The sequence below is a fragment of the Poecilia mexicana genome, unplaced genomic scaffold, assembly GCF_051168715.1.
Source record: "Poecilia mexicana isolate PSO_F unplaced genomic scaffold, ASM5116871v1 scaffold_12, whole genome shotgun sequence".
NCBI lineage: Eukaryota > Metazoa > Chordata > Actinopteri > Cyprinodontiformes > Poeciliidae > Poecilia > Poecilia mexicana.
Window position 1 is genome coordinate 17,547,481 of NW_028263381.1, and position 25,441 is coordinate 17,572,921.

At 40.8% G+C, this 25,441-nt stretch overlaps 1 protein-coding gene across 1 annotated transcript; it reads left to right on the top strand.

The window, feature by feature from the left end:
• Nucleotides 1-891: 891 nt before the first annotated feature.
• lrp13b (low-density lipoprotein receptor related-protein 13 b) lies at nucleotides 892-25,064 on the top strand. Its single transcript, XM_014995236.2, has 55 exons — nucleotides 892-989; nucleotides 1,961-2,083; nucleotides 2,171-2,416; nucleotides 2,834-2,947; nucleotides 3,030-3,149; nucleotides 3,314-3,439; nucleotides 3,614-3,817; nucleotides 3,924-4,092; nucleotides 4,170-4,338; nucleotides 4,995-5,217; nucleotides 5,357-5,476; nucleotides 5,613-5,831; nucleotides 5,944-6,252; nucleotides 6,699-6,917; nucleotides 7,534-7,677; nucleotides 7,776-8,024; nucleotides 8,114-8,332; nucleotides 8,414-8,647; nucleotides 9,269-9,439; nucleotides 9,533-9,781; nucleotides 9,857-10,075; nucleotides 10,547-10,795; nucleotides 10,892-11,116; nucleotides 11,260-11,508; nucleotides 11,617-11,808; nucleotides 11,937-12,182; nucleotides 12,295-12,483; nucleotides 13,319-13,570; nucleotides 13,646-13,870; nucleotides 13,985-14,233; nucleotides 14,473-14,646; nucleotides 14,722-14,988; nucleotides 15,064-15,279; nucleotides 15,421-15,594; nucleotides 15,713-15,832; nucleotides 16,367-16,534; nucleotides 16,622-16,837; nucleotides 16,920-17,149; nucleotides 17,211-17,340; nucleotides 18,150-18,343; nucleotides 18,456-18,642; nucleotides 19,007-19,216; nucleotides 19,293-19,476; nucleotides 19,555-19,756; nucleotides 20,106-20,270; nucleotides 20,357-20,590; nucleotides 20,691-20,918; nucleotides 21,514-21,651; nucleotides 21,758-21,959; nucleotides 22,033-22,158; nucleotides 22,380-22,487; nucleotides 23,690-23,926; nucleotides 24,218-24,521; nucleotides 24,753-24,843; nucleotides 24,959-25,064. Exons 1-55 carry the CDS (start codon nucleotides 914-916, stop codon nucleotides 25,004-25,006), a joined length of 10,551 nt encoding a protein of 3,516 aa, XP_014850722.2. The 5' UTR covers nucleotides 892-913; the 3' UTR covers nucleotides 25,007-25,064.
• The last annotated feature ends 377 nt before the right edge of the window (nucleotides 25,065-25,441 follow it).

Below are 25,441 nucleotides of genomic sequence, written 5' to 3' on the forward strand. Positions count from 1 at the left end.
TGACACAGGCTAACATTTCTAGTATTTGGAAACCAATCAATAGCATGCAAAAATGCATTTATTTTATGAGGACAATATTATGTTCACACAAGAAAGAAGAAAAATCTATACATTTTTAACTGCATGCTAATGAGATCTAGACTCAGCTGTGGCGTGATGCATAAACTCACAATAACAATGAAGTTGATTATTAAATCTGTGCTTATAGGATGTGATCTCTATAAAAATATTCATAAATTCCTTAATTTAGACTGATAATGTAGAAAACATCATAATTATCTTTCCCAATGTATTCATGAATCAACAGCACAAAGAACCCGAAGCCTAATTGGCTACTAGTTTGTTCTCGTCGAAGAAATTCACTACATTACGTTCAAAATAAAATAAAAAATAAAAAAAATAAAATATTTTAAGTTATTCCTGAAGGAGAAGGGGAGCAATTCAAATGTTTCTTTAGCAACCTTCAGAAAAAAAGATAATCACTCTGATATATTTCCAAAATGTTTCCCTTCCTCTGAGAAATAATTAAATCAGCGTTAGGTATTATTGTTGATATAGCAATGACTGTTTCTCTCAGAATGTGCGCAGCTTTTATTTGTCAGCCTCGTCCGACTCTCACTACAAACAAAATATGTCAAGATTAGCGTATACTCCATAGCTCCTTATGAGATTAACAATGATGGCCTATAGATAAATAAATAAAAACTTTATATTTTCAAACATTTTTCTATTTATTTAATACTTATAAATATGTATTTGCTTCAGGCACATGTTTCAGTTGCATAATTTGACTTTTCAATCATTTTACGAGGTAAATTTGACCGGAAGTCAGCTTCTCTGCGGTAATCACGAACACACCTGCAGCAGCAAAAACTAGTTAAAAGGCTCCTCTCAGCTGTTGGTGTTTGTTCGAATGAGTCGCGGGGTCGACATGGACCTGCGCTTGGTCGTTTGCTTATTTTTTCTGCCGAATCTAAGATTTTCCTCTGGTAAGTTCAATTTCAGTCGAAAAGTAATCTTTTTCTAGCTTAACGTTCTTATTCTGACACAAACAACTCAAAAATGCGCTTGGCATCTGCAAGGTTCTTGATGTCTGCATTGTTTTTTGTTTTTTGTTTAATTCACCGTTTAAAAATCTAAAAGACGTCGAGTTCATGATCAGTAATAAAAGGAGAAATGAGTCAAATGGGCAATGTGCCTGCGATGTCTCCGGGTTAGCCCACATTATAAGTGCTAATGAATAGCTTACACAGTGACTTATTTAACATTTATCTCTCTTTTTTTCCTATATGACTGGTACGTAATGAAAACCTAAAATTTATTTTCTCAAACTTGAATTGTAACACTAATTTGAAGAGTTTTTTCCCCCTCATTTGAACTTTCTAAATGCAGAAATCTGTATACTAAAAGGAATTTTGGTACCTTTTTATATTTTCAAACTTCTTTCTATTAGAAAAATTAAAGCAACTAGTGCTTCTCTTAAAGCACTGGATGCTTTAAGATGAGCATTTAGCATATCTTAATTGTGGGCTCCACTATCCCTGGTGCTTCTGCCCCTTTTATATAATTTTTTCTTCCACGCAACTTTTAATATGCTTCCCCAGTTTTGTGAACGGTGTCAAAGGCTGCCTGGCTGCACCACTGTAAAAGTTTTCCCCAGGATTGGGTCAGACATAACATTTCTGTTTAATATACATATATATATATTTTTTTCACCCCCAGATGTCAACTCTGAACAAGTCACTTTTTGTGACTTTGTAACCTGCTCTTTAGAAAAACGCCCAAGTGGGAAAAACTCTTCACCTTTTTTTTTTTTGTTTGTTTTTTGCTCAAGCAAGCAGTGTTTCAAAATGAGATAAAATCGCACTGTGCTTTGTGTCATTAAAGTGTTAACATAATATGTACCGAGAGGCTATGATAACTTTTCTAATATGCACTCTAACCTTGTCTTTGTCTGTAGCCCAACTATTGACTTGTCCTGAGGGTCAGTGGCAGTGTGATGATGGAAACTGTATTACTGCTGCGTGGAGATGTGATGGAGAAGGAGACTGTCTGGATGGATCGGATGAAATGGATTGTAATGGTATGTCAAAAACTCTTAAGATGAATTTGTCAAAGAACCGTCGCATTTTACATGACGTGTGCTTTGACTTTTTCTCGTTCCAATTAGCCGCCACAGACTCGGATTGTCCAGCTGGCCAGTTTCCATGCATGGACTCTGTTGGCTGCGTAGACGCGTCAGCCCGCTGTGATGGCCAAAAGCAGTGTCCCACTGGTTCTGATGAGGAGAACTGTCCGGCCACAGAGGGCTGCCTGGATTCTGAGTGGATGTGTGGAAACCGCATCTGTATCCCCAAAGAACTGCACTGCAATGGACAAAACGACTGCGTGGACGACTCTGATGAAGAAGACTGTGGTGAGAGACATGAGGCTGAAATGGTTTGTGTGAATCTATAGATTGTTAGATTAACTTAAATGAGTTTTCATAAGAACTTGCTCTCTGGGAAAAAAAATGTGCCAAATGGTTTTCATTGGCTATGTTTGAGAACTTTCAGATTGGAAATGAATATTAGAAATATTGTAATTCCACAAAGGGTACCAAACCTTTGGATGCAAAAAACACCATAATTGGTAATCGCCAATCAAATCTTCCGTTAGTGCTTGTTTTGAGTCTTTGTGATGAAGAGATCAGGGTTTTCTGGGGTAGATGGAGAGTGAAATATTAAACTCTTTAAGCATGTATTAATGTGTTTTCTGACTTGCAGTGATGGAGGTTTTCAGGAGTCTTTCTTGGTTGGGTTGTACCAACAGGGTTTTTATTTTATTTTTCCAGGTAAATGTAGTGAAAATGGCCTTCGGTGTCCTGAGGGAAAGTGTCTGTCAGCTGAGCATAGGTGTGATGGACAGGTTCACTGTTCTGATGGCAGTGACGAGCCCATAACCTGCGGTAAGACTGACTACATGAACTCAAGTTCCGTAAAACGCGACTCTTTGCTTTGCAACCAGTGTTTGCGTTGCATCCGCTTTAGGTCGTACCTGCTCCACGTACAATGGTGGCTGCAGCCATATATGTGCAGATGAATCCTGGGGAGCTCGATGCATTTGTCCTGTTGGACACAAACTCTCTCCTAATGGTGCCGTCTGTGAAGGTGAGTGGGTCGTCGTACTCTGCATGTCATGAATGACCTTTCCTTTGTGAATGTGTTGAATTAAAATGTCACTGGTTGCTTTATCCATAATGCTTTTGGTGTTCTATGGTCTATCCTAACCAATTTCAACCTTTTTGCATTTGAATCTCAACCCCTTTTTTTAGATTTGGATGAATGTGCTTCATCTGTTCCTCATTGTGCACATTACTGCACAAACACCATTGGATCTTACTACTGCCACTGCAGAGAGGGGTTTAAGCTCAATGGAGACCATACATGTCAAGCTTTAGGTAAAATGTGTTCTGTTTTTTGTCTCCCCATCAAACGGTAGACATATGGACAAAATATGCTGGATTTAAATACTTTTGCAAAAAATAATAAATTGGAAGCCCAGAGAAAGCGCTAAAGTATCCTACCAAATTTCACACACTTTGTACAACTTGTGCTCTTTTTGAATCCATCAGGTAATGCTACCAAACTGCTGATGGTGCAGAGGAACAGTATAGGACTTCTGAATGTAAAATCCAAACAGTTCACAGCCATTGAGGCTCCAGTGTCGGATCCAGTGGCATCAACATACGATATTACTAGGGGGTGGTACTACTGGGCCGACGGTAGCGGCAGCATTTACAAAACTAATGGCTGGAACACCTGGACAACATTTACTGGTGGGTGCATGCTTACTTTAAGTTGTGTGTGTTGCCCACCAGGGTCATTGTTGGATTCCTGATGAGGCTGCCAAGTAAAAGGAAACAAATGTTTGTAATAAAACAGGACCACCTGGAATCAAAGGTCTAGCCTGTGATTGGCTAAATGGATACCTGTTCTGGACCAATAAGAAGACTGAGTCAATCTACATGCAGTCAACTGATGATAAAAGCTTTACAACTCTGCTGAGCAAAAATGTCAGGCCATCAGAATTGGTGCTTCTACCCATTGAAAGGTGAGTACAACTACCTGTTTAAATGCTCAACTATTAAAATGTTCAAACTTATTTTTATATATACATTTTCTTGTTAGTCTTATGTTCTGGATCAATGAAGGTCTGGGTGACAGAGTGACTTTAGAGAAGTCCTGGATGGATGGATCAGACAGAAGCACTCTCGTGGTTCTCACTGCCCAGTTTCCTCACAGCCTCACAGCTGATGTAGCTGCTAGGAGACTCTACTGGATCAGTGACTCAAAGAAGGCAAGTTCTGGAAAGAAACATTATAGGATGGTCATCATTTGAGGCATATTTAGGATGATTTTTGGAAATTCAACTTGATTGTAAAAGCCCATTCAAAAACCCTAAACTGGCTATTTGAATGTCCTTGTACCCTTCACCCAGATTTCCTACTTAACCAATCTTTAGGTAAATGTGACAGAAAAATTCAGAAGCAATAACACTGGTATACTATCTATAAACGGTGTTTCACTTTCAATGTCTTGCTTTGCTCATATTTTAATTCAGTATAAAGTGCAAGTTGTCTCAAAAGTCTTGAGACAACTCTCCGGCTATTGCTAGAAGATGTCTTGATATTTTTGTAGTGTTCAATACTTTTCTGGGTATTTTACTGGCTTTTGTTGCATTTCCAATTTAAGAACCCTTTTGGGGGGAGGGGGGAAGCAATTGGGTCCAAAGTGATTCCTTTAAAAAAAACAAGGCTGTTTTAAAACCTTCAGACATTTCTGTAGACCCTGGAAATGCTTGAGCAGTGGCCTAAACTACTACACTTTGTCTTATATTCTCATGATTTCCTAGACTTGGACCAAAATGTCAACATTTTGAATATGTTTCTATTAAAGACCAAAGAAATGTGCAAAAATACAGCAACTGACAACCTAAGCATTTGTCTTTTTCAGTCCGTAGAGACGGTGAAGGCAGATGGGACTGGCCGACACACTTTCACAGGACTCTTTAAGAAGAGACCAGCTATCAGCCTCGCTGTCTTTGAAGGCATGTTCTTCTGGGTTGATCAAAGGGGACTTTGGCAGGCTCCCCAAGACCAGTCAAATCCAAAGAAGCTCATCAGGAAAACTGACTTGGCTCTGCTGTCGATCTACCATGAACTCCAACAACCAAAAGGTAGTTTGTGAATTTAAAATTGGTCTTTCTATATGTTGATACTGATGAGGAGAAAAATGCCGACTTGTAATACTAAATTGTTTTGTAATGTACTGGAATGTCTGTCTTTTTTTCCTCAAACTGTCTTGAAAAACTTTAGGCTCTTCTCCTTGTGCCAAGACTCCTTGTCATCTCTGTCAGCTGACTAAAAACAACCCTGCTGGATTCACCTGTGCTTGTCCATATTTTAAAGTACTGCTACCTGGTGGGACATGTGAATGTAAGTTTATTGTAACTTAGCAAAATGTACAAAATGAATCAGATTTTGAGAATGATGGAAATCTTTAGCTTTTAAAGCTTGTACTATCACACTCATTGGGGGCTGCATTTTCAGAAGACTGTACTTTATTTTACAGATCCACGGTTTTTATATGGCACTCTAACGACAATCAGCTTGTTGGAGTTTAAAGGCAAAGAGTCCTCTGAAACGGAACTATTTTCTTCAAAAGAAGGAATTCTGTCTTTTGATGTCGACTGGAACAGAAACTGGTTGTACTGGGCAAACCGAACTGGCCATGTTCAACGCACCAAGCTAACTCTGGACAAGACTGAGTTCATTTCAATGCCTTTGCCAGGTGTTTTCTTATTTGCAATATCTCTCTTGGATTCTAGAAGCCAAATTGTAGAATAAGAAATGTATATTGCCATCATGCAATTTAACTGGAATATATTTCATTTCACTTTTAGTTTGTCTGCTGTCTGTGGAGCAGAGGAGTGGCAACCTTTTCTGGGTGTCATGTGACCAGAACATCATTGGCACCAGTGCACCCAGTAGTAATTACCCACAGCAGCTGTACCACACCACAAAGGAGATCAGCAGCTTTTACCTGGACTGGCTGAGAGGTGGAATGTTCTGGTTGGAGGAGGGTAGGGTCTTTGGCATGGGGATGACGGGAGAAAAGGCTACAGAGCTGCTGCAGATAGCAGGAGAAGTCAGAGGGAATGTCGCCTTTGACCTCAGAGCCAGCAGTCTACACTGGAACTCTAAAAGAGGAGGTTGGTACAAATTTCTTAAATGTCCTGATTTGCTTAAAGATTGTGGTATTTAGCAGGTTTTAGATTCCAAGTACAAAGTTCTCCCCTGTAGATTCTGCTTGGATTCTGAAGCAAGATGAAAAAAATTTTGCTTTTAATCACTGCAGGGACTTTTTTTATGGAACATTTGTATTGCCAGCATTTAAAGAACTGTTTTTTTTTTTTTAAAAGGTTGAATTTTATATCTTGGCATTTCTGTGTACAAAGAAGTTGTTTCAAGGTTAACATGATTTAGGGAATCAAACACAATGTTGGATTCTCGGGTGCAAATAGTTGTGTTGCTGTTTTTAGCTCTAGTAATTATTGGAGCATTAGATGTCCAACTACTGAATGAATTTGTCTTGAGGCATGGAAAACTTTTTGTGGGTGTGACCTGTTATGGTTTTATGTGTGATCATATTTTCCAGGTCTGACAACATTGAGTTTGCTGAAGGAGAAAAGCCACCACACAGGAAGAAGGTGGAACATCTCAGGCTCAGTACTGGCTGCTTTTGAGCCTTTCCTTTTGTCAGTCTCCAACAAAGTGATAACTTTGTGGGATCGGCGGGATGGGAGCAAAATTCAGTCAGTTTCTGTGAAAGGTCCAGTGTTGAGTATCGTCACTGTACTCGGAGATATTCAAACAGGTCAGGCATCGTTCTGTTCTCGAGCTTTTACTTTTTAAGTAAAAAGTAAAAAAACTTAAGTTTAAAAATCTTTTTTGAGGTAGTTTTGAAATTTGAATTTCCAGGAATGTAATGTGATTTCTGTTACAAGTTTTTATCTTGAGCAATTTATACGACAAATACTTTCAATGTCACTTGGTCCAGATCATAATCAGTCCAATTTATTTTAGTACAATAGTCATGGAGTCAGATTCTTGCGTTGTCTACTTGAGTCATCCCTCTGTATCAAAACACTGGCTTTGAGCAAACGGTGACGGAAAGGAGTAACTCCATGCTTATCAAGGAAACTCTGAAAGAGAACAAAGCTAAAAAAATAGTGGCCATCTACAGACTCTGCAAAGGGTTGTTTTGCTGGAATGAGTGCACATTACTTTCTATGAACCAAAATAACAGACAATCCTATTGATTGTAGCATTGTCCAAGAAGGAAATAAGGAAATCCAGCTAAAAAGACAGGAACACTATAGAAAAATGGCAAAAGTTGTATGGCAGTGGATAAACCAGATGAATACTAAAATGCTAACTTAAGCCCATTCATAAGAAGTATTGTCAATTAACTTTTTTTTTTTCTCTTGTAGTCCCTGACACCAAAGTCTGCAATGCGCCGTCTTGGTTGTGCCGTCAGTCGTCCATCTGCCTTCCACAAAACCTGCTGTGCGATGGCAAAAGGGACTGCCCTGAAGGAGACGATGAGGAGCTCTGTGTCAACGCCTGTCCTAAAGGTAGATCTATATTTGATAGATTTTCATAGCAAACTCGGGTTTTAATCACAGGAATGTGTCTTCACAAAGTTACTGAACATTTTGTTTACTTATTTCAGAAGATTTTATGTGCATGGATAGAAGAAACTGTATTCCCAGAATCCTTCTGTGTGATGGCCGTGCACACTGTCACGATGGCTCCGATGAAGTTGACTGTCCGACGGTTGCAGCTCCTTTATCACGGACAAACGTCTTGAAGTGTCGCAGTGGCTCAGTGCTGTGTCAAGATGGCTCAGAGTGTGTCCTGTACAGTCATGTCTGTGACGGAGAGGCAGACTGTAAGGATGGATCTGATGAACGGGGATGCGGTAAATTGAGCAAATTTTGGGGGTTTTTGTTTTTAAAACAAGTAACGGAACTTAAAGCTCTTAACAAATTGTTTCTGCTTTGTTTTAAGATGCAACTCAGGAACCCATAAGTTCTACAAAGCCAAACAAAAAGCTTCCCATTACCAAACCTCCTGCCTTCACTCTGCCAGCCTGCCTCAGCCCTTCTGTCCTTTGCCCTTCCTTTAAGGCATACATTTGCATTTCTCAGAGCCAGTTGTGTGATGGCATTAAAGACTGTCCAGATGGCTTTGATGAACAGAACTGTGTGAAGAGATGCCTTTTAAGAAGTAAGCCCTGAATATTTTTGCCAATGCTTTCTTCTTTTGATCTTTAAATTTTACAGTGCACACTAAATGTGTGTTTTGTAGGTGATTTTCGCTGCAAGGATCATCGGAGCTGCGTGCCAAAGAGTTCAGTCTGCGACGGCCACCCGCACTGCCTTGATGGCTCAGATGAAGCAGACTGTCCAAACGTAGCTCATAATGGGTTAAAATGTCGCTTTGGGTCCAAACGTTGCAGAGACGGCCTGTCATGTGTTCTCATGAACCACATCTGTGATGGTGAGAGGGACTGTCAGGACGGATCAGATGAAGATGGATGTGGTAAATATTGATAAACACTTATAAAACCTAAAGCTTTAATCCACCTGGGATTTTTCATGTTTGAAGTCTTTTCAGATCAAACAATAACTGCTTTCATGTTTGAAGTCTTTTCAGATCAAACAATAACTGCTTGCATCTTAAAATGTTGATGGACATTTTGATATTCATAATTGTGCCAAATAGATGGCATTAAGAGTCTAAAACCTTTCCATTCTCTAACTTGGTGATGGCAGAAAATGTTGCATGTCTGTCTTGTAAACATTCAGACGCATCAATTCTGAATGCAAAGTGTGAAAACACAAAGATGTATCATTAAATGAACCAGACGTTTTCTAATCAGACGAGCTGAGAGACGGGAATATTGGTAATGCTTAGAATGAGCTAGTTGGTTCCATGAGCAACAAATGAACTGATTCTGTCCCATAAAGTAGCCACTTTATTTTTTTCCCAGTTCATGATCTGCCATTGGTAGTTGATGGCTCAAATGGTGAATTAAATTCCTCCTCCCAACCTCTCCCTAGTCAAGTTAACATGCAAAATTCAAGGTTGCGAACAGCTTTTGTTAAATTTAAAATAAAGTTTAAATTACAACATTTATTGGTTCTTTTGTATAATTTCTAGACATTCCAGGAATTACAACAACCATCGCTCCCACCACACCTCCCTGCACCAGTCCTTCAGTTCTGTGTCCAGGTTCTTCTATATGCATCAAACCAACACAGATGTGTGACGGGCGGAGAGATTGTCCTGATGGATCTGATGAGAAATGTGTGAAAAGGTGCTCCTCTAAGTGTAAGTGATGTCTTAAGCACTTTACTGTTGCAAAAGATATTTCATATCAAAAAGATATTGAAACTCATACAAATTTCTTCTTGTCCTCAACAGCTGATTTCCACTGCAAAGACCGTCGAAGTTGCGTCCCACTGAGCCAAGTGTGCGATGGTCGCTCTCAGTGCAACGATGGCTCAGATGAGCTCAACTGTCCAAGTGAAGCGCCCCCTGCAGCTCCAAATAAAATCCTAAAATGCCACTTTGGCTCCACACTCTGTCAGGACGGTCTGACGTGTGTCCTTCTCAGCCACATTTGTGACGGAGAAAGAGACTGTCAGGATGGATCAGATGAAGACAGATGTGGTATTTGTCAAAAAAACTACTTCTCCGATGCAAATGTGAGATTTGGACTTGATTTTTGTCCCTTTTTTTATCTAGATGATGCACAGAGTGGTGCTGTTGAAATTGAGCCACTTATTAGGTCTCCTACACCCACTAAAGAAGAAACTCGGCCTCCCACCATGCCTCCATGCACCAGTCCTTCAGTTCTGTGTCCAGGTTCAACAATATGCATCAAACACACACAGATGTGTGATGGAAAGAGGGACTGCCCTGATGGGTCTGATGAAAAATGTTTCAAGAGATGTACCTCTGACGGTAAGTAGTTTTTCTTTTGTACACATCACATTTTTATGCTTTCACTTTTTGTTGCATTATAACCAGAAACTTAATTGTGAAGGAAATGGCTTCAGACTCTTTCCCACATCTTGTAACCATGAGCAGTGTTGAGCCTCTTGACTCTGATGCCAAGGGAAATTGTGCAACAAACTGCTCAGGAGTCAGTTAATAAGTACATGACCTCTTAAATCGCACCTGTGTAATTTAATCTGTAAACATATAGTTACTTGAAGGTCTGAGGTTTGTTGAACAAACTGCCTCCATGAAGATACAGGAATGCAGACAATTCAGAGAAATGGTTGTGGAGAAAGTTGGAGAACAATCCCTCACTTTGAAAATCTGAGTACAGTTTAATTATCTGAAAATGAAGAGATGCAGAGATTCTAAGATGTGGTTGGAGATTTATCTAAAAGTATAAGGGTGATCAAGTTGATGCCATTTCTTTTGTAGCCGACTTCCGATGCCAAGACCGTCGGCACTGCATCCCACAGAGCCAAGTCTGTGACGGGCGTTCTCAGTGCGCTGATGGCTCAGATGAGGCAAACTGCCTGAGCGAAGTGGTTCAAGAGGCTCCAAAAGAAGTGTTGAAATGTCGCTTTGGCTCTAGACTTTGCAATGACGGGACGGCGTGTGTTCTGCTGAGCCACATCTGTGATGGAGAAACGGACTGTCGGGATGGATCAGATGAAGAAGGCTGCGGTATGCATCTGGAAGTTTTAATTGGACCACAAATGTTTTCATTTATTCTTTAAAAATATATCTTGTCTGATTTTTATTTATTTTTTTACCTTGAAGATTCAGAGCATGCTCCTGGCAATTCTATGGGAAGTGATCTCTTAAGTAAATCTCATGAGCTGACTAAAGGAGTAACACTAGCTCCCACTAAGCCTCTGTGCACCAGTCCTTCAGTTCTGTGTCCAGATTCATCTGTATGCATCCAACACACACAAGTGTGTGATGGAAAAAAGGACTGTCCTGATGGCTCGGATGAGAAGTGCCTGGACAGATGTCCTTCTGAAAGTAAGTGGAGTTTGAAGATGTAGTTAAATTAAAACACGTTTGCTATTTAGCAGTTGACTAAGAGATAACTTGGTACATTTAAAATGTGAAATACTCCAGTGAACTGAAAACTAACTTGTGCCCTTTTCATTTTTCTTCTGTAGGAGACTTCCTCTGTGGAGACCGCCGGCACTGCATCCCACAGAGCCAAGTGTGTGACGGTCGCTCTCATTGTAATGACGGTTCAGATGAGGTTAGCTGTCAAAGCGTAGCGCAGCCTGAATCTCCTACCAAAATCCTAAAATGTCGGTTTGGGTCCAAACTGTGTCGAGATGGGACAGCGTGCGTCTTTTTAAGTCACATTTGTGATGGAGAAACAGACTGTCAGGATGGATCAGATGAAGAAGAATGTGGTATTTACCATTGGTTAACTTGCACTTTATTATATTTTATCAATTTGATTTGGGATGAACATTAACTTTGACTTGTAGACTTTTCACGGGGCATTTCTTACTTTCTAGACGAGAGCTTGACTCTGTCTCCAACACCCACAAAAGAAGTAACTCGGATTGTGACTAAGCCTCCCTGCACCAGTCCTTCAGTTCTGTGTCCAGATTCTTCTGTATGCATCAAACCAACACAGATGTGTGATGGAACATGGGACTGTCCAGATGGATACGATGAGAAATGTGTGGAAAGATGTCCATCTAACCGTGAGTGTTTAAGGGCTTATTCATTGTTGCTCAACTCCTGCTTTAATACAATTGGAGGCATTGACTAAAGATGTAACATGCAAATGTAAAACTGCATCTTGTGAATTTTCTCATTGAACTCATTGCAGATTTCCACTGCAAAGACCGTCGCAGTTGCGTTCCACGGAACCAAGTGTGCGACGGTCGCTCTCAGTGCAATGATGGCTCAGATGAGGTTAACTGTCAAAGCGCAGCGCCCCCTGCTGCTCGTACTAAAGTCTTGAAATGCCGTTTTGGGTCCAAACTGTGTGACGATGGTACATCATGTGTCCTTCTGAGTCACATTTGTGATGGGGATGTGGATTGTCACGATGGTTCAGATGAAGAAGGATGTGGTATTTATCAACTAGTCGTCCTTTTTTCTTTTATTTCCTCATTTAATTTGCAATATATTCCAACTTCAACAAGCCTTTTAAGACTTTACAGACATTTTTCCATTTTCTCTAGACAATGGGAGCTCTAATCAAACACCCACTAAAGAAGCAGCTCTGATTCCAACTAATCCTCCCTGCACCAGTCCATCAGTTCTGTGTCCAGGTTCTTCTATATGCATCAAACCAACACAGATGTGCGATGGAACGGGAGACTGTCCTGATGGCTTTGATGAGAAATGTGTCAGTCGGTGTCCCTCTGACGGTAAGTAGAGCCAGCCAAAATGAACTTCTGGTTATCTATAAGAAATTGTAAGAGATGCACCAAACATTAAATGCTCTTGATAGTTTTGTTCATGATGCTTGGTTAGGCTTGACCAAAATGGCAACAGGAAGCCCTGTCCACCCAGACCCATAATCTCCATGTGCAATGTGATGGTGGACTTGCCAATCACTTTTATTTGGCTCTCAGGACAGATTGGCATGAAGGGGTCTGTAACTTCAGCTTGCTATAGGTGGAGTTTTCTACACAAAGCTTGAATTTTTATGCTACTTAAGAGGAGATGCACTCTTACACTGGAGTTGCCCAGGGCATTGGGTAGAGCATGCTCAGAAGCTCCTGGGAGTAGCTTGAATTTGCAGCAGGGAACATTTTAAATGTTTGTGCTCATCTGCCTAACAGCAGAGTAGTTGGCCTTCTTGCACTCAGAATAATTTTCTAATCAGGTTATCCTGCAATACTTCAGTGCCCATTTTGGGCAATGATGGGGACACCTGGAGGGGTATGACTGACCGTTGTCTTTTTCTACAGCTTTAAATTGGGGGGAAGTCACTCAACTTGGTTTTTAAATTTGTGCCATCAGATCTACAGCTTTTGTCTCTCACTGAAGATTAACCCAAAGCTCATATGTCATGTAGACATTGGAAATATGGTAATTGTGGCCTGAATATCATTGGTGCTTGGTGTTGCAGGGATGAATTTGTAGACACTAGAGGTCCTGGAAGCTGTTGAGCAGAAGGTGTTGGACTTGATGGTCTTTGATTAGCATAAAGGTAGCTTGTGAACAGACTGCAGAACATTTTTTTCTTCTTCACCACAGCTGATTTCCGTTGCAATGACCGCCGAAGATGCATCCCTAAAACCCAAGTATGTGACGGGCATTCTCAGTGCAATGATGGCTCAGATGAGGTGAACTGTCACAATGGAGAGGCTCCTCCTAAAACGCCATCAAAAGTCCCAAAATGTCGCTTTGGTTCCAAACTTTGTCGGGACAGGATGGAATGTGTCCTTTTGAGCCACGTTTGTGATGGTGAGGCAGACTGCCAGGATGGATCAGATGAAGAAGGATGTGGTGAGTTTATCTAGAGGCTGATTTCACACTCTAAAGGATGAGATTCAATGTCTTAATTGCTCATGTCACTTTAAGATGCTACAGAGACCAGTGCCCCAAGTTCTGTGGATAATGACTACATGAATGAACCTCCCAAACCAGTCAAACGTTTTAGTCAGCCTACCACCACTCCACCATGCACCAGCCCTTCAGTTCTGTGTCCAGGGACCTCCATTTGCCTTAAGGCCTCACAGATCTGTGATCGAAGGAAAGACTGCCCTGATGGGTCTGATGAGAAATGTGTGAGAAGATGTCCAGGCAGTGAGTGGTTAAAACACAATTCTAGGGTATTCATTTACCCCTCAAAGCTTAATTGACTAGTTATAACCATATTAAACTGTAAATTTGAAAAAAAAAACTTTTTTCTCTCTCAAGCTGATTTCCGCTGCAAAGATCGTCGAAGCTGTGTCCCAAAAAGCCAGGTCTGTGACGGCCGCTCCCAGTGCAATGACGGCTCAGACGAGTTCAACTGTCGGTCAGTAGAGTCTCGACCATCTCAGACAAACCCCCTGAAATGTCGCATGGGGTCCAGAATGTGTCGCGATGGGACAGATTGTGTCCTCTTCAGCCATGTCTGTGATGGGGAAAGGGACTGTAGGGACGGCTCAGACGAGGAAGGCTGTGGTGAGTCTGATTACCCAACATGTCGACGTTGCCAGTGTTTAATGGTAGATAAAAGTGTAAACTTTAAAGAAAACTTTCTTGTTGCTTGTTGCACAATTAACCGTTTTGGATATCTAGGCCTAGGGTATGTTAAGATTGCAGAGAACAATTTTTTAAAATGGCTATATATTCTAAGAAACTTTCAACATTAACAGCAATCACTAAGCTTTTGATACAAATTTTCTGATCCACATTTTTAGATGCTGCAGAAACAATTGATGAATCCTCATCTCCCAACAAACAGTTCTGTAGTTTCCCTTCAGTTCTGTGTCCTGATTCATATGTATGCATCAACCCATCTCAGTTATGTGATGGGATCAGAAACTGCCCTGATGGATCTGATGAGAACTGTGTGAAAAAGTGTGCTGACAGAAGTGAGTTTACAGCCATTTTGTTTTTTGTCTCAACACTTTTCAACGTATGCATAAAACATTCTCTTGTTTTTGTAGCCGACTTTGTCTGCAAGGACCGTAGAAGCTGCGTGTCTAGGAGTCTGGTTTGTGATGGGCGCGCTCACTGCTATGATGGCTCAGATGAGGCCGACTGTCAGAGCGTAACTGCTCCACCGCTTGAGTCCGTTGTATTAAAATGCCGCATGGGCTCAAAGCCATGCAAAGATGGCAGGGAATGCGTTTTATTTAGTCATGTTTGTGATGGTGAAATCGACTGCATGGACAGGTCTGATGAAGAAGGATGCCAAGAAACGTGTGATGAAGGTTGGTTATATTAACTCATTTGTAAAACAGAAATCTGTTTCTAGTTGGTCATGTTTGTTTGTGCGCTACCTTCAGGAGAGTTTCAGTGTGCCCACGGGAAGCTGTGCATCCCTGAGGCTGAGGTTTGTGACGGCAAGCCACAGTGTCGGGACCACTCTGATGAGGTGGACTGCTGGCAGCGAACAAAGAGCTGTGAACACCGTTGTGCTGATGGCAAGCGGTGTATCCCAAAGAAGTTCCTCTGTGATGGAGAGCCAGACTGCCTGGATGGAACAGATGAACTGAACTGTGGCAAGTTTTCAGTTTTTTACACAACTGATGATGACGATGTCAATTAGTAGGTTAAAAGTAACATTTGCAGCAAGAGTAAGGCTTGCTTAATTGCACAGCATGCAAAATCCCACCATTTAATTTTTGGACTTTCTATTTCAGATTCTGCTCCAACAGATTTCCCTGTTGTTGCTTCAACATCAGCTTGCATCACTCCTTCAGTTCTGTGCCCAGGCTCATCACAGTGCATCGCTCAACACCAATTGTGCGATGGACAAAGGGATTGCCCAGATGGCTTTGATGAAATGGAATGCATAGTTCAATGTGAAAACCCAGGCAAGCCCACATCATTTAAACCATATCCTGATGGCATTTCTGAGTTCTGTACAAAGCTTTTGGAATGTTTGGATTGATTTTCATAAAGATTGACCATTTCTTCTTGTCTGAACATTAGCGGACTTCCTGTGCAAGGACCAGAGGAAGTGTATCCCAAAGACTCAACTGTGTGACGGCCGTTCCAATTGTCTAGATGGCTCAGATGAGAAGCAGTGCCAATCAGAACTTGCATCTGCATGTAAGGGGAAAAATACTAGAATATGTAATGGTACACATGTTCATAAAATGGAAAATCAAATATAAATGCATTTCCCAGCAGTGAGTGTCAAACTAACTTGAGTTTATTCAATGCCTTTGGACAGAAATGGCTTTTTCTGGCATTCTGAATAAAAAAAATCCTAAAGTCTACAATTACACCTTTACATTTGATTAAAAATGATAAATTAAGGCAAAGTCATGTTGCAGCAATAAAAATTGGGTTTTGCATAATTTAAATAGGAATGCTAATAGGACACCTAGTACTGTATCTAAATTGAAATGCCTACTGACCTAAACCAGCCTCATCACAAGCTAATGTGCTTTTTTTAAATTATCCTCACCAATTGCAACATTCTAACCATTTTTTTCTTCCTGCATTACTAAGCACCACATTAGCAAACATTTAATTTTGCATTTGTAAGGTCCATTTTCCCCATTAAATCCCCCCAAAAAAGTAAATTTGGAGAATTGCAATCAGTTCATCTAATATAACTGAGCTTCTCTCTTTTTAAAGCTTCTCTTAATGCACCAAGAACAAGGCACGGGCCTCTAAAGTGCCGCACGGGTTTCAAGCTGTGTAAAAATGGCCTGGAGTGCATCATGTACAGCCATGTCTGTGATGGAGAGCGTGACTGCCAGGATGGGTCTGATGAGGAGGGATGTGAGAAGCAATGCAAGCCAGGTTTGTGTTATGCAATGGAAGAAAATGCTGAGTGTGTATGAAAGAGGACCAACATGGATGTTAAAAATGTATATCCCCTCCCATCAGGACAGTTCCAGTGTTCTCATGGGAGAAAATGCATCCAACAAGGGCAGGTGTGTGATGGGCAGAACGACTGTCAGGACCGTTCGGATGAAAGGGACTGCTCCAAACAAATTGAAAACTGCCATCACCTCTGTGACAATAAGACTCGCTGCGTTCCAAAGACCTTTCTTTGTGATGGAGAAAAAGACTGCGCTGATGGCTCAGATGAAGATGAATGTGGTGGGTGAATTTTAGCTGTGATCTTTAGACACTTGACACACGAGTTTTCCAGAATCCATTATTTGAGTTCATCTTGTCGCAGGTTCGGTCATCTGTGCTCCGAATCAGCATCGTTGCGAGAGCGGGCAGTGCATTTCTGAGGCGTTTAAATGTGACGGTTATCCTGACTGCCACGACCACTCGGATGAGGCAGGCTGTCCAAGAGCCCCTCGTTGCCTGGCACACCTCCGATGCCCACACAGCCATGAATGCCTGCAGGAAGAGTGGCTTTGTGATGGAGAAGAGGACTGTAAAGATGGCTCGGATGAGAAGGTGAGAACATTGATGGTCTTTATTTCTTGTGGAGAGAGTCTAATATTAATCCTCTATTCAGAGCTGCAACAACCCTCCAACAAAGTGCAGGAAGTACCAATTTCAGTGCAGAGACGGTGGTTTGTGTATTCCTCAATCCTGGAGGTGTGATGGAAAAGAAGACTGCGACAATGGAGTGGATGAGAATAAATGTGAGTAACTAGTTACAAAACACAGGTTCCACAGTTATGAAACAAAGGTGAACATAAAATGGAAATGCCTTATGATTCAGTAACTTGTAGAACCACCTTTAGCAGCAATGTCTGTTCTTTGACAGAGTAATTATTTCCTTCTACAAAATTGCTTCAGTAGTTTGTACAAGCATTTTGGTTGAGGTCTTGAATTTAATTGGGAACACTGTTGTGCAACAGAGATTGACGGCTGCAAAATAAGCTAGTCTTGCAGGAAGTTTCAAATTTCACCTCATGCAATAAGCTGTTTTTGTTCTGATCACTGTTCCTCTTGGAATTTAGGTATCTAATGTCTTGGATGACTGAGAATATACATCTAGTTTTAAGTAAATCACAAACCCTCCATCTCTGCTTGACAGTTTGAGATGCATAACTCTGCTTAAGATGTTCAGCCATATGCTGTTGGGAATTCTACCCATCAAAAAACATTGTTCAAGAAATCGTGTGGTTCATTCAGATGCAGTTTTGTGTAAAAGTTCTACCATCATTTATAGTAAGGAGGCTTTTTTCCTCATCTCCCAAACAAAATACCTGTTCAGTTGTCAGACTGTCTTGTCATGAATTTTAACATGCACGCATAATCTAAAATTAACTTTTGTTTTTTTAAACTCCCTTGAATATTGTGCAAGGTGAACATTTATCAAAACATTTGAGACCAGTTACTCTGCAAAGAGTTTTACAGAAGCCATTTGAAAATTGCTTTCACTTCCGTCTTTGACAGTAATGCATAACTGCCTTGGGTGTGTAAAATCTGTAAAACTACTTTACAGGCATCCAAAGGAAATGCCCCTACCATCTTTACCAATGTGGCAGCAAAGAATGTCTGGAACCCAGTCTGGTGTGTAACGGCATCGCCAACTGTGTTGATGGCTCAGATGAAGGTGTGGGATGTGCTCAACGCAACTGCTCAAGTCCTTCAGCTCCTACCTGCGACCACAGATGTGTCAGCACCCCTAAAGGACCAGTGAGTGAAGAACTGCTGGTGTTGAATTTCAGTCCAGAACATTTGAATCTTTTTAAAGTGGCACAAACAGCAGGATTAATGCACATATTTGGTTTTATTTTCCCTACATTAGAGGTGTTACTGCGGTGCTGGTTTCAGGCTGCAGTCCAGCTCCAAGTCCTGTATGGACGTTGATGAGTGCACTTCAACACCAGCTACTTCATGCAAGCACCTTTGCCAGAACACTCGGGGATCCTACAGCTGTCTCTGCCACCCTGGCTTCTACCTTGAGCCAGATAACAAAAGCTGCAAGACAAAAGGTGCTGTTGAATCAAATCTCTGCATTAAATTAGTGGTTTTGTGCAGCATGTATGTTAATTAAAAACTTGTCTGAATATGTCCATGGCTTCTAGCATTAAATCAAAATTACAAAATTTTGTCTTTATGCACCTAAATCAAAGCATTTAGGTTTGCAGTAATTCAGTCTAATTGAAAAATGGCTGTTTTTAGACAACTGTCAATGTTTTTTGCAAAGTTCAAATTTCATGACACAATTACAGTTGGTTGCCATTTAGATTAAACAGTTTCGTTTATGTACAGATTTTTCTACTTGGGAGGGGGGGAGTAAAACTATCAAATGATTATTTTACCTTGTTTAATTAAAATCATGTTTTAAATTTGTAGATGAGCCTCTGCTTTTGGCTTCGGTGCAGTCCGAACTGCTAATTCTTGGAGTCCATAGTGGTACATTGCAGCTTCTCTCCTCTGCTGACCGGCCCGTTTTTGCTCTGGATTTTCACTGGGCTGAGCAGAGAGTCTACTGGCTGAGCCCTGACCACCAAAGCATCCGCTGGGCTGACGTGGAAACTAAAACCAAAGGGACGCTGACCAAAGGTAAATCTGTTTTCTTGTAGTCCCACAATTATTTCAAGGTTTCACAAATTAACTCTTTTTTATTTTTTTAATAAAGGTGTGACATCTGACTCGATCGCAGTGGACTGGGTTGGTAAGAACCTGTACTGGGTGGACAGACTGGCTGGACAGATTCTGGCTATAAAGCTAAGCAGTTCAATCGTGAAATCTCAGGACTACACTGTAGTTCTTGGAGAAAACCTGGAGCAGACAAGCTCACTGGTCCTGATATCAGACAAGGGGTATGACTTATTTATTAATTTGTCAGGTTTAAAATTTGTGGAAATATTTGAGCATTTTTGTGTCATTGCTCTTCTCAGATTGATGTTGTGGTCCGAGATTGGCAGCGTCCCTCAGATCGAGCGGTCTGGGATGGATGGCTCACAGAGGAAAGTACTGGTGAGCCAGGACTTGAGCTGGCCAGTCAGTCTGGCCTATGACTTCCTGGATGACAGGGTCTACTGGGCTGATGAGAAGCTGCACTGCATAGGCTCAGCCTCGCTGGACGGAAATGACATAAAGGTGGGTGAAAACTGGTAAAAGAAATGGCTAGTCCATTTGGTTGAAGATCTATTACGCCTCAAATGGTGTGCTCCACATCACTGTTTTGGTGTTTAGGGTGATGTGGAGTTTTGGTTTTCCACCACACTGAATATTTTCCTAAAAGTTCATTTTCACTCATTTGATCAAACTAGAGGACTCTCTTCCTCAGGTTTGCAGTCCCTATCCCTCCCATGAAGTAGCAAAATCCAATAAAATGTGATTTTTCTTTCAATAATTGACTTCATTAGCAGTTTCTACCAGATTTTTTTGAGTTTTTACTTTCATTTTCCATGAATCACACAAAATCCCATTGGCTTTCTTCTACCAGATCCTCCAGTTGACGGAAACTCCAAGCCCTTTTTCTGTGGCAGTTTTCAGCGACCGCATGTTCTGGTCCGACACAAAGAGAAGAACTGTTCATTCAGCTGACAAGAAAACTGGCAAGGATCAAATGGTTCTTCTGAAGAGACCTGGGCAGCCATTTGGATTAAAAGTTAGTCTTTCTGATTTCATTTGTACGTGGGAAAAGTTGTATTGTGAGTTCTGTAACTAATGTCGCCATTTTAACTTTGTCTTCAGCTGATGCATGCCCTCTCCCAACCAGCTGTATCAAGCCCTTGTGATCATCTTCGATGCTCCCATCTCTGTCTTTTGGCTCCAGCACCAGGAAAATCTAGAGCTGGAGCTCCGGCAGTAAATGCTGCAGTTTGTCGATGTCCAAAGGGTCTGCTTCTTTCTCAGGACAGAATGACCTGCGTTCTTCCCAAAGAGTCATCTTTCATCCTGCTTTTGTCCCGCAACAAAATAGCTCAGGTAGTAGAAGTACTGCAAAGTAGTGGTGTGTTTGCTTATACATTTTTTTGTGTGTAAAATTTACTCAAAATATATACTTTTTTTATTTATTTTTTTTTAGATTTACTTGCGCTCTATGCGCCGTTTCGGAATCGCACTGAAGAAAATGCCAAATGGCAGAGACTTCAATCTCCCAGGAGTACCTGAGGCTATGAGTCTGGACATCAACTTCGTGGAGCTCTCTGTGTTTGTTACTTATTTAAGACACGGCTCTGTGGATGTGCTAAAACTCTCAAACTCCAGATCAAAACCAGAGCTTGTGCTTGCTGGACAAATCGTAAAGTTACAGGTATGAATAAAATTCCTGAGAAAAATCTTAACCATTCAGCTGCAGTAAGTAACTTATAAGTGCTTTTTTTACACATTTGTTAAAACTCACTGTTCTGACCGTAAAATGAAATGGCTAGTCTTGTTCTGAGCTACAGCGCTTCACCCCAGTGTAGCCTGCCATGATTATGCAGGCTAGTAAGTGTGGCTGCAGATGATGGTGGCTAAATGGTTCTCCTGTAACATCAAGTTCTTTCTCTACCATTAGCATGGCTGCAGTAAACTGGAAATCTAGGGTTTGTATGAACACTGCAGGGGAAGGTGTGAGCAACATGTACACAAGCATAATTGCATATAGACCATCATTCAGACACTAATTGGTATTTTCTGAACACCAAGCATTTCTACAGTTGGCAGTAGGACCACTGGAAGGAAGCGGAGGAGCTTTTTTTTTTTTTTTTTTTTTTTTTTTTTGTTCCCCCAGATTCATGTCCTGACAAATTACAAGATTTTTAACAAATCTAAACACAATTTTATAAAAGTTGACTAGTGCAGCTTTAAAAATGCAGTCTGTGGTTTGTTTAAAATTCAAACTTTTTTTTTGTCTTCCATCCTAGAAGGATGATTCAGTAACTGCTCTGGCAGTGGACTGGGTGACCTCCAATCTGTACTGGAGCAGCATGACGAGGCCGGACATACATGTGACGTCGCGTCATGAGAACCACACCACCTCTCTGCTGCAAGGACCTCTCATTGTAAATTTTCATGGCCCTTGGCTGAAAATTTACAATCAGCCAACTTCAGATTTTCATTCAGGGCAAGCTGAGGCTGTAATTGAGATTTTAATTCATTTTTGTTCAGGGAGTTGCATCAATTGCCCTCCATCCTTCCTCGGGTAGGCTCTGCTATTTTGCCATAGTAATGATGGGTTCAAGGAGCCAGACGGAGATCCACTGTGCATGGATGGACGGCCGTAATAAAGTAGTGCTGTGGAAGCGGTTAAGTGTTCCTGTCTCCCTGGTTTTCACTAATGATGGAACCAGAATCTATTGGGCTGACACTGGTGAGATGTTTGAATTATTCAATGCTTCCATTGCCTTCGTTCCTGCATTATCTAAGTGTTTTGTTTTCCTCAGGTGAAGGATTAATAGAATCTATTGGAGTGGATGGATCGGCGTATAAGGAGTACAAAACGGGACCCAATCTGCTTGTGTCTTTCACATTTATTGAGAACTTTTTCTTTTGGGTCACTCAAGACAAAGGTAAGAAACAAACATGATCTGTTAGAGATGCTGGAGATGCAGTTTCTAATTGGAGCAAGTTTGATCCTTGAAGTTGACCTGCATTTCTCCACCTCTTCCAGCAGATGGCATCGCAAACAAATTTCATTTTTATCCAATTTCCTTTTCCCCTGAAACCTTTTTTTTTTTTTTTGTACTGCAATTCTTTCAGAAATTTTAAATGCTCCTTTTATCCTATGTAGATGTCAGCAAATTGTGGTTCAGTGATGGACTCCAACCAAAGCAGCTGTGGTTCGAAACAAAGACAAAAGTATCTGAAATCAGGTCCTACAACAATGAAACCCAGTCTGGTAAGTGTAACACAGTTTGTAGTTTGCGTCAGAAAATCCCTCTTGAAAAGCAAATCCAAAATGGAGGTCTAAACTGCCATGCAAATGCTTTAGATTAGGGAAAAACCCAAATTTCCATAAGTATTGCATCCAACTCCATCATTCACCTTGCATTTTATAAATCAGTCATTTTTGGGGGGTTGTGGTCACACAATGCTTGGAAACACCCATTTATCCTAAAGGCTATTCATCTGAGAATGACCGGACGAATACTGAATACAGTATTAATCTTTTGAAGTTCTTTCTATGCTAATGTACTTTAACTGTCAAACTCTGAAATAAATGATTGATTTAATGAATATGTGGTCAACTATATTCACACCATAGAGGCCAATAATGCATCAATCAGCTTTTAGTGCCTTCTATATATTTCAAATGGATCTTTGTGACTTGTATTAAAAGCTAGTGGAGATATGTCGTAAAACATGAGTTTGGTGCAACAAGTGGAGTTGGTTTTCCTAATAATCTGGTACCCTGATTAAGAATCTGCATTTTTTTTCTGCAGTTTGTCAAATTATTTCATATTAAACATCCTCTTTTCAGCTTTTTGTAATGCTAACAAGCAAGCTAGCTGGTCCTGCTGCTAAATTAAAGCTGAAAGCATAGCAGTCTGTCACAATGCAGGAATTGTACCTGCTGCATGCTCATGTTTTCACACAACTTTCTGAATAGAAGGAACTGAGGACAGTGTTACTGGACACTGCAACTAGGATAAAGACTGACTTGGCTTCAGTTCAAGCTGAATGAGTGATGTGATGCCTGCAGGGGCCTGGTGAACTCAGAGCTTGGCTGGTTATCTGCAGCAGTGTTCACTCCTTCTGCTGTTGGTGCATGCAAGCAGGTCTTGGTAGTTTGTAGAAACTAGAGTTCAAGATATGACAGATTTCAAGATGGCTATTAACTTTTTTTAAAGATTTAAAAATTTCCAGAGTTTTTGTGAAAACTCTTCAAAACTTTTAAGTCCTACAAATCCAGAAGTTTGAGAACTTCTGGATTCTCAAACTTCTGTTGTATAAAGTAAGCAATGGCTCCTTAGACCCTATAAACACTGTTCAGATTCCTGATGAATGAAGACAAAGTTAATTTAAATGTTTGTATCAGATCTTGATTTAGTGAGTTTCTGCTATTGAAAAGCTACAATTCTGTTTATCCATTTCGTTTAGGAAGCAACCATTGCTCAAACAGCAACGGTGGATGTGTCCACCTCTGCCTGCCCTATCCAGGAGGACGGACTTGTAAGTGTGCATGGGGCTTTTACAGTGCCAATGACACTTCCTGTGTCCCACTTCCATCCTGCCCCTCTGGAGAGGAATCCTGTCTAGATGGCAGCAAGTGTATCGGGAGCGAGAGGTTCTGTGACGGGAGTGCAGATTGTCCAGACCAGTCGGATGAACAGGACTGTGAGTTTAAATTTACGAGGAATAAAACATTTGTTCCATTAGTAAATGGTTTACTAGAACATCAAGATTATAAGATATTTATGTTGGGCTAATTTAGAAAAAGTTCTCCAATTCTGTTGTGTGGCTTTAGTAATTAACACTCTTGAAGTAATTCAAATATTACACTGCAATGATTTTTAAATGGGACATTGATGCAACTGCAAATACATGGCCAATTGCCTACTAGTTGCTATTGGTCTTAAATGTCTGTGTTAGGCTGTTAACTTTTAAACACTCTAAATCTGCCTTTAGGTCCAGGATCTGCCTCGTTTGGGACCACAGTTGGTGGTGACCAGTCTCCACAGTCTTCCCCTCACCAACCTGACACTCAGAATAACACCATTGTGCCTGAAGACTTGGCGTCATGTGATCTCCAGCGCTGCAATGGCCACGGCAACTGCGTCACAGAGGACAAAGTCACTCGCTGCCACTGCCTACAAGGTTACGAGGGAGAATTCTGCCAAAATCAACAAAGACAAAGTCACCCAGTGATCATCCTGGTGTCCATTTGTCTGGTCTCTGCAGTGTTAGTGGGTGCACTCATCTTCACTAAAAGGTAGCCTGAGTGTCATGTCTTTGGCAGGATCTTTGCTTTTTGTAGCAAAACTAGGCAGCATTTAATTTCCAGCAGCTCGTTACTAACCACGTTTTATGTGGCGTCTTCACTTTGCTGCTTTGATATTACAAATTCTCTTGCACACAGTTAAAATTCTGTGTGAAACGCTTTAAAGTACACTCTGCCTTCCAAATCAAAAGTAAATTGTGACAACTTGCTTTGTTTAAACAGAAGATGGGGATACATGAGAAGTAGATCTGCCGATAAAGAGAACCTAATAACGAATATGGTTATTCCAGGTGAACAAGATTCTGATTCTGAGGTAAAAACCAATTTATCTTTAAGAGTATAGCATATGCTGTCTTACACTTTTCTCTTAAGATTTGCAACTTGTTGGACTTGCAAATATCCTAATGGCTCCAACCTTTCTTTTGCAGGAGCTGGAATCCCCTGTAGATGCAAAGAACCCGCTGCCAATTAAATGAACAAACTGCAGATGAAATGAACTAAACTTTTACTGTATAATAAAAACATGAACTGAAATGATTTTTGTTGTGATTTAGAGAAAGCTCTACCATAAATAACTGCCCACATATACACCAACTGCATATTTCGAGAAATGGGCTTTAGAGCAAAGACATTTTAACTGGTCAGACCATTTCAATGATTTGGCACTAAGATTTTCAAAACAAGAATATGCTAGAACTGAAGTTTTCCTATTCAACCCTTGCTAGTAATCGCCTGTGATTTGGAGGCTTGTTTCCTCTTACAACCAGTTTAGCCTACATGTTTAGTAACACTTCTGTGTCAACTTCATGTTGTCATGAAGCTGTCAGTTCAACTTCATGGCAACGTTGTCTAACAATATGGTTCCTGTTTCTACATGTTGCCCATTACCCTGAAATTCATAGGAAGTGTCG

Excerpts from the sequence above, each read along its gene's own strand:
- lrp13b (XM_014995236.2), top strand. The coding sequence starts at position 914 with ATGAGTCGCGGGGTCGACATGGACCTGCGCTTGGTCGTTTGCTTATTT. Across the intron at positions 20,919-21,513 it reads GACAAATCGTAAAGTTACAG|AAGGATGATTCAGTAACTGC; the intron begins GTATGAATAAAA and ends CTTCCATCCTAG. Across the intron at positions 22,159-22,379 it reads TTGGGTCACTCAAGACAAAG|ATGTCAGCAAATTGTGGTTC; the intron begins GTAAGAAACAAA and ends TATCCTATGTAG.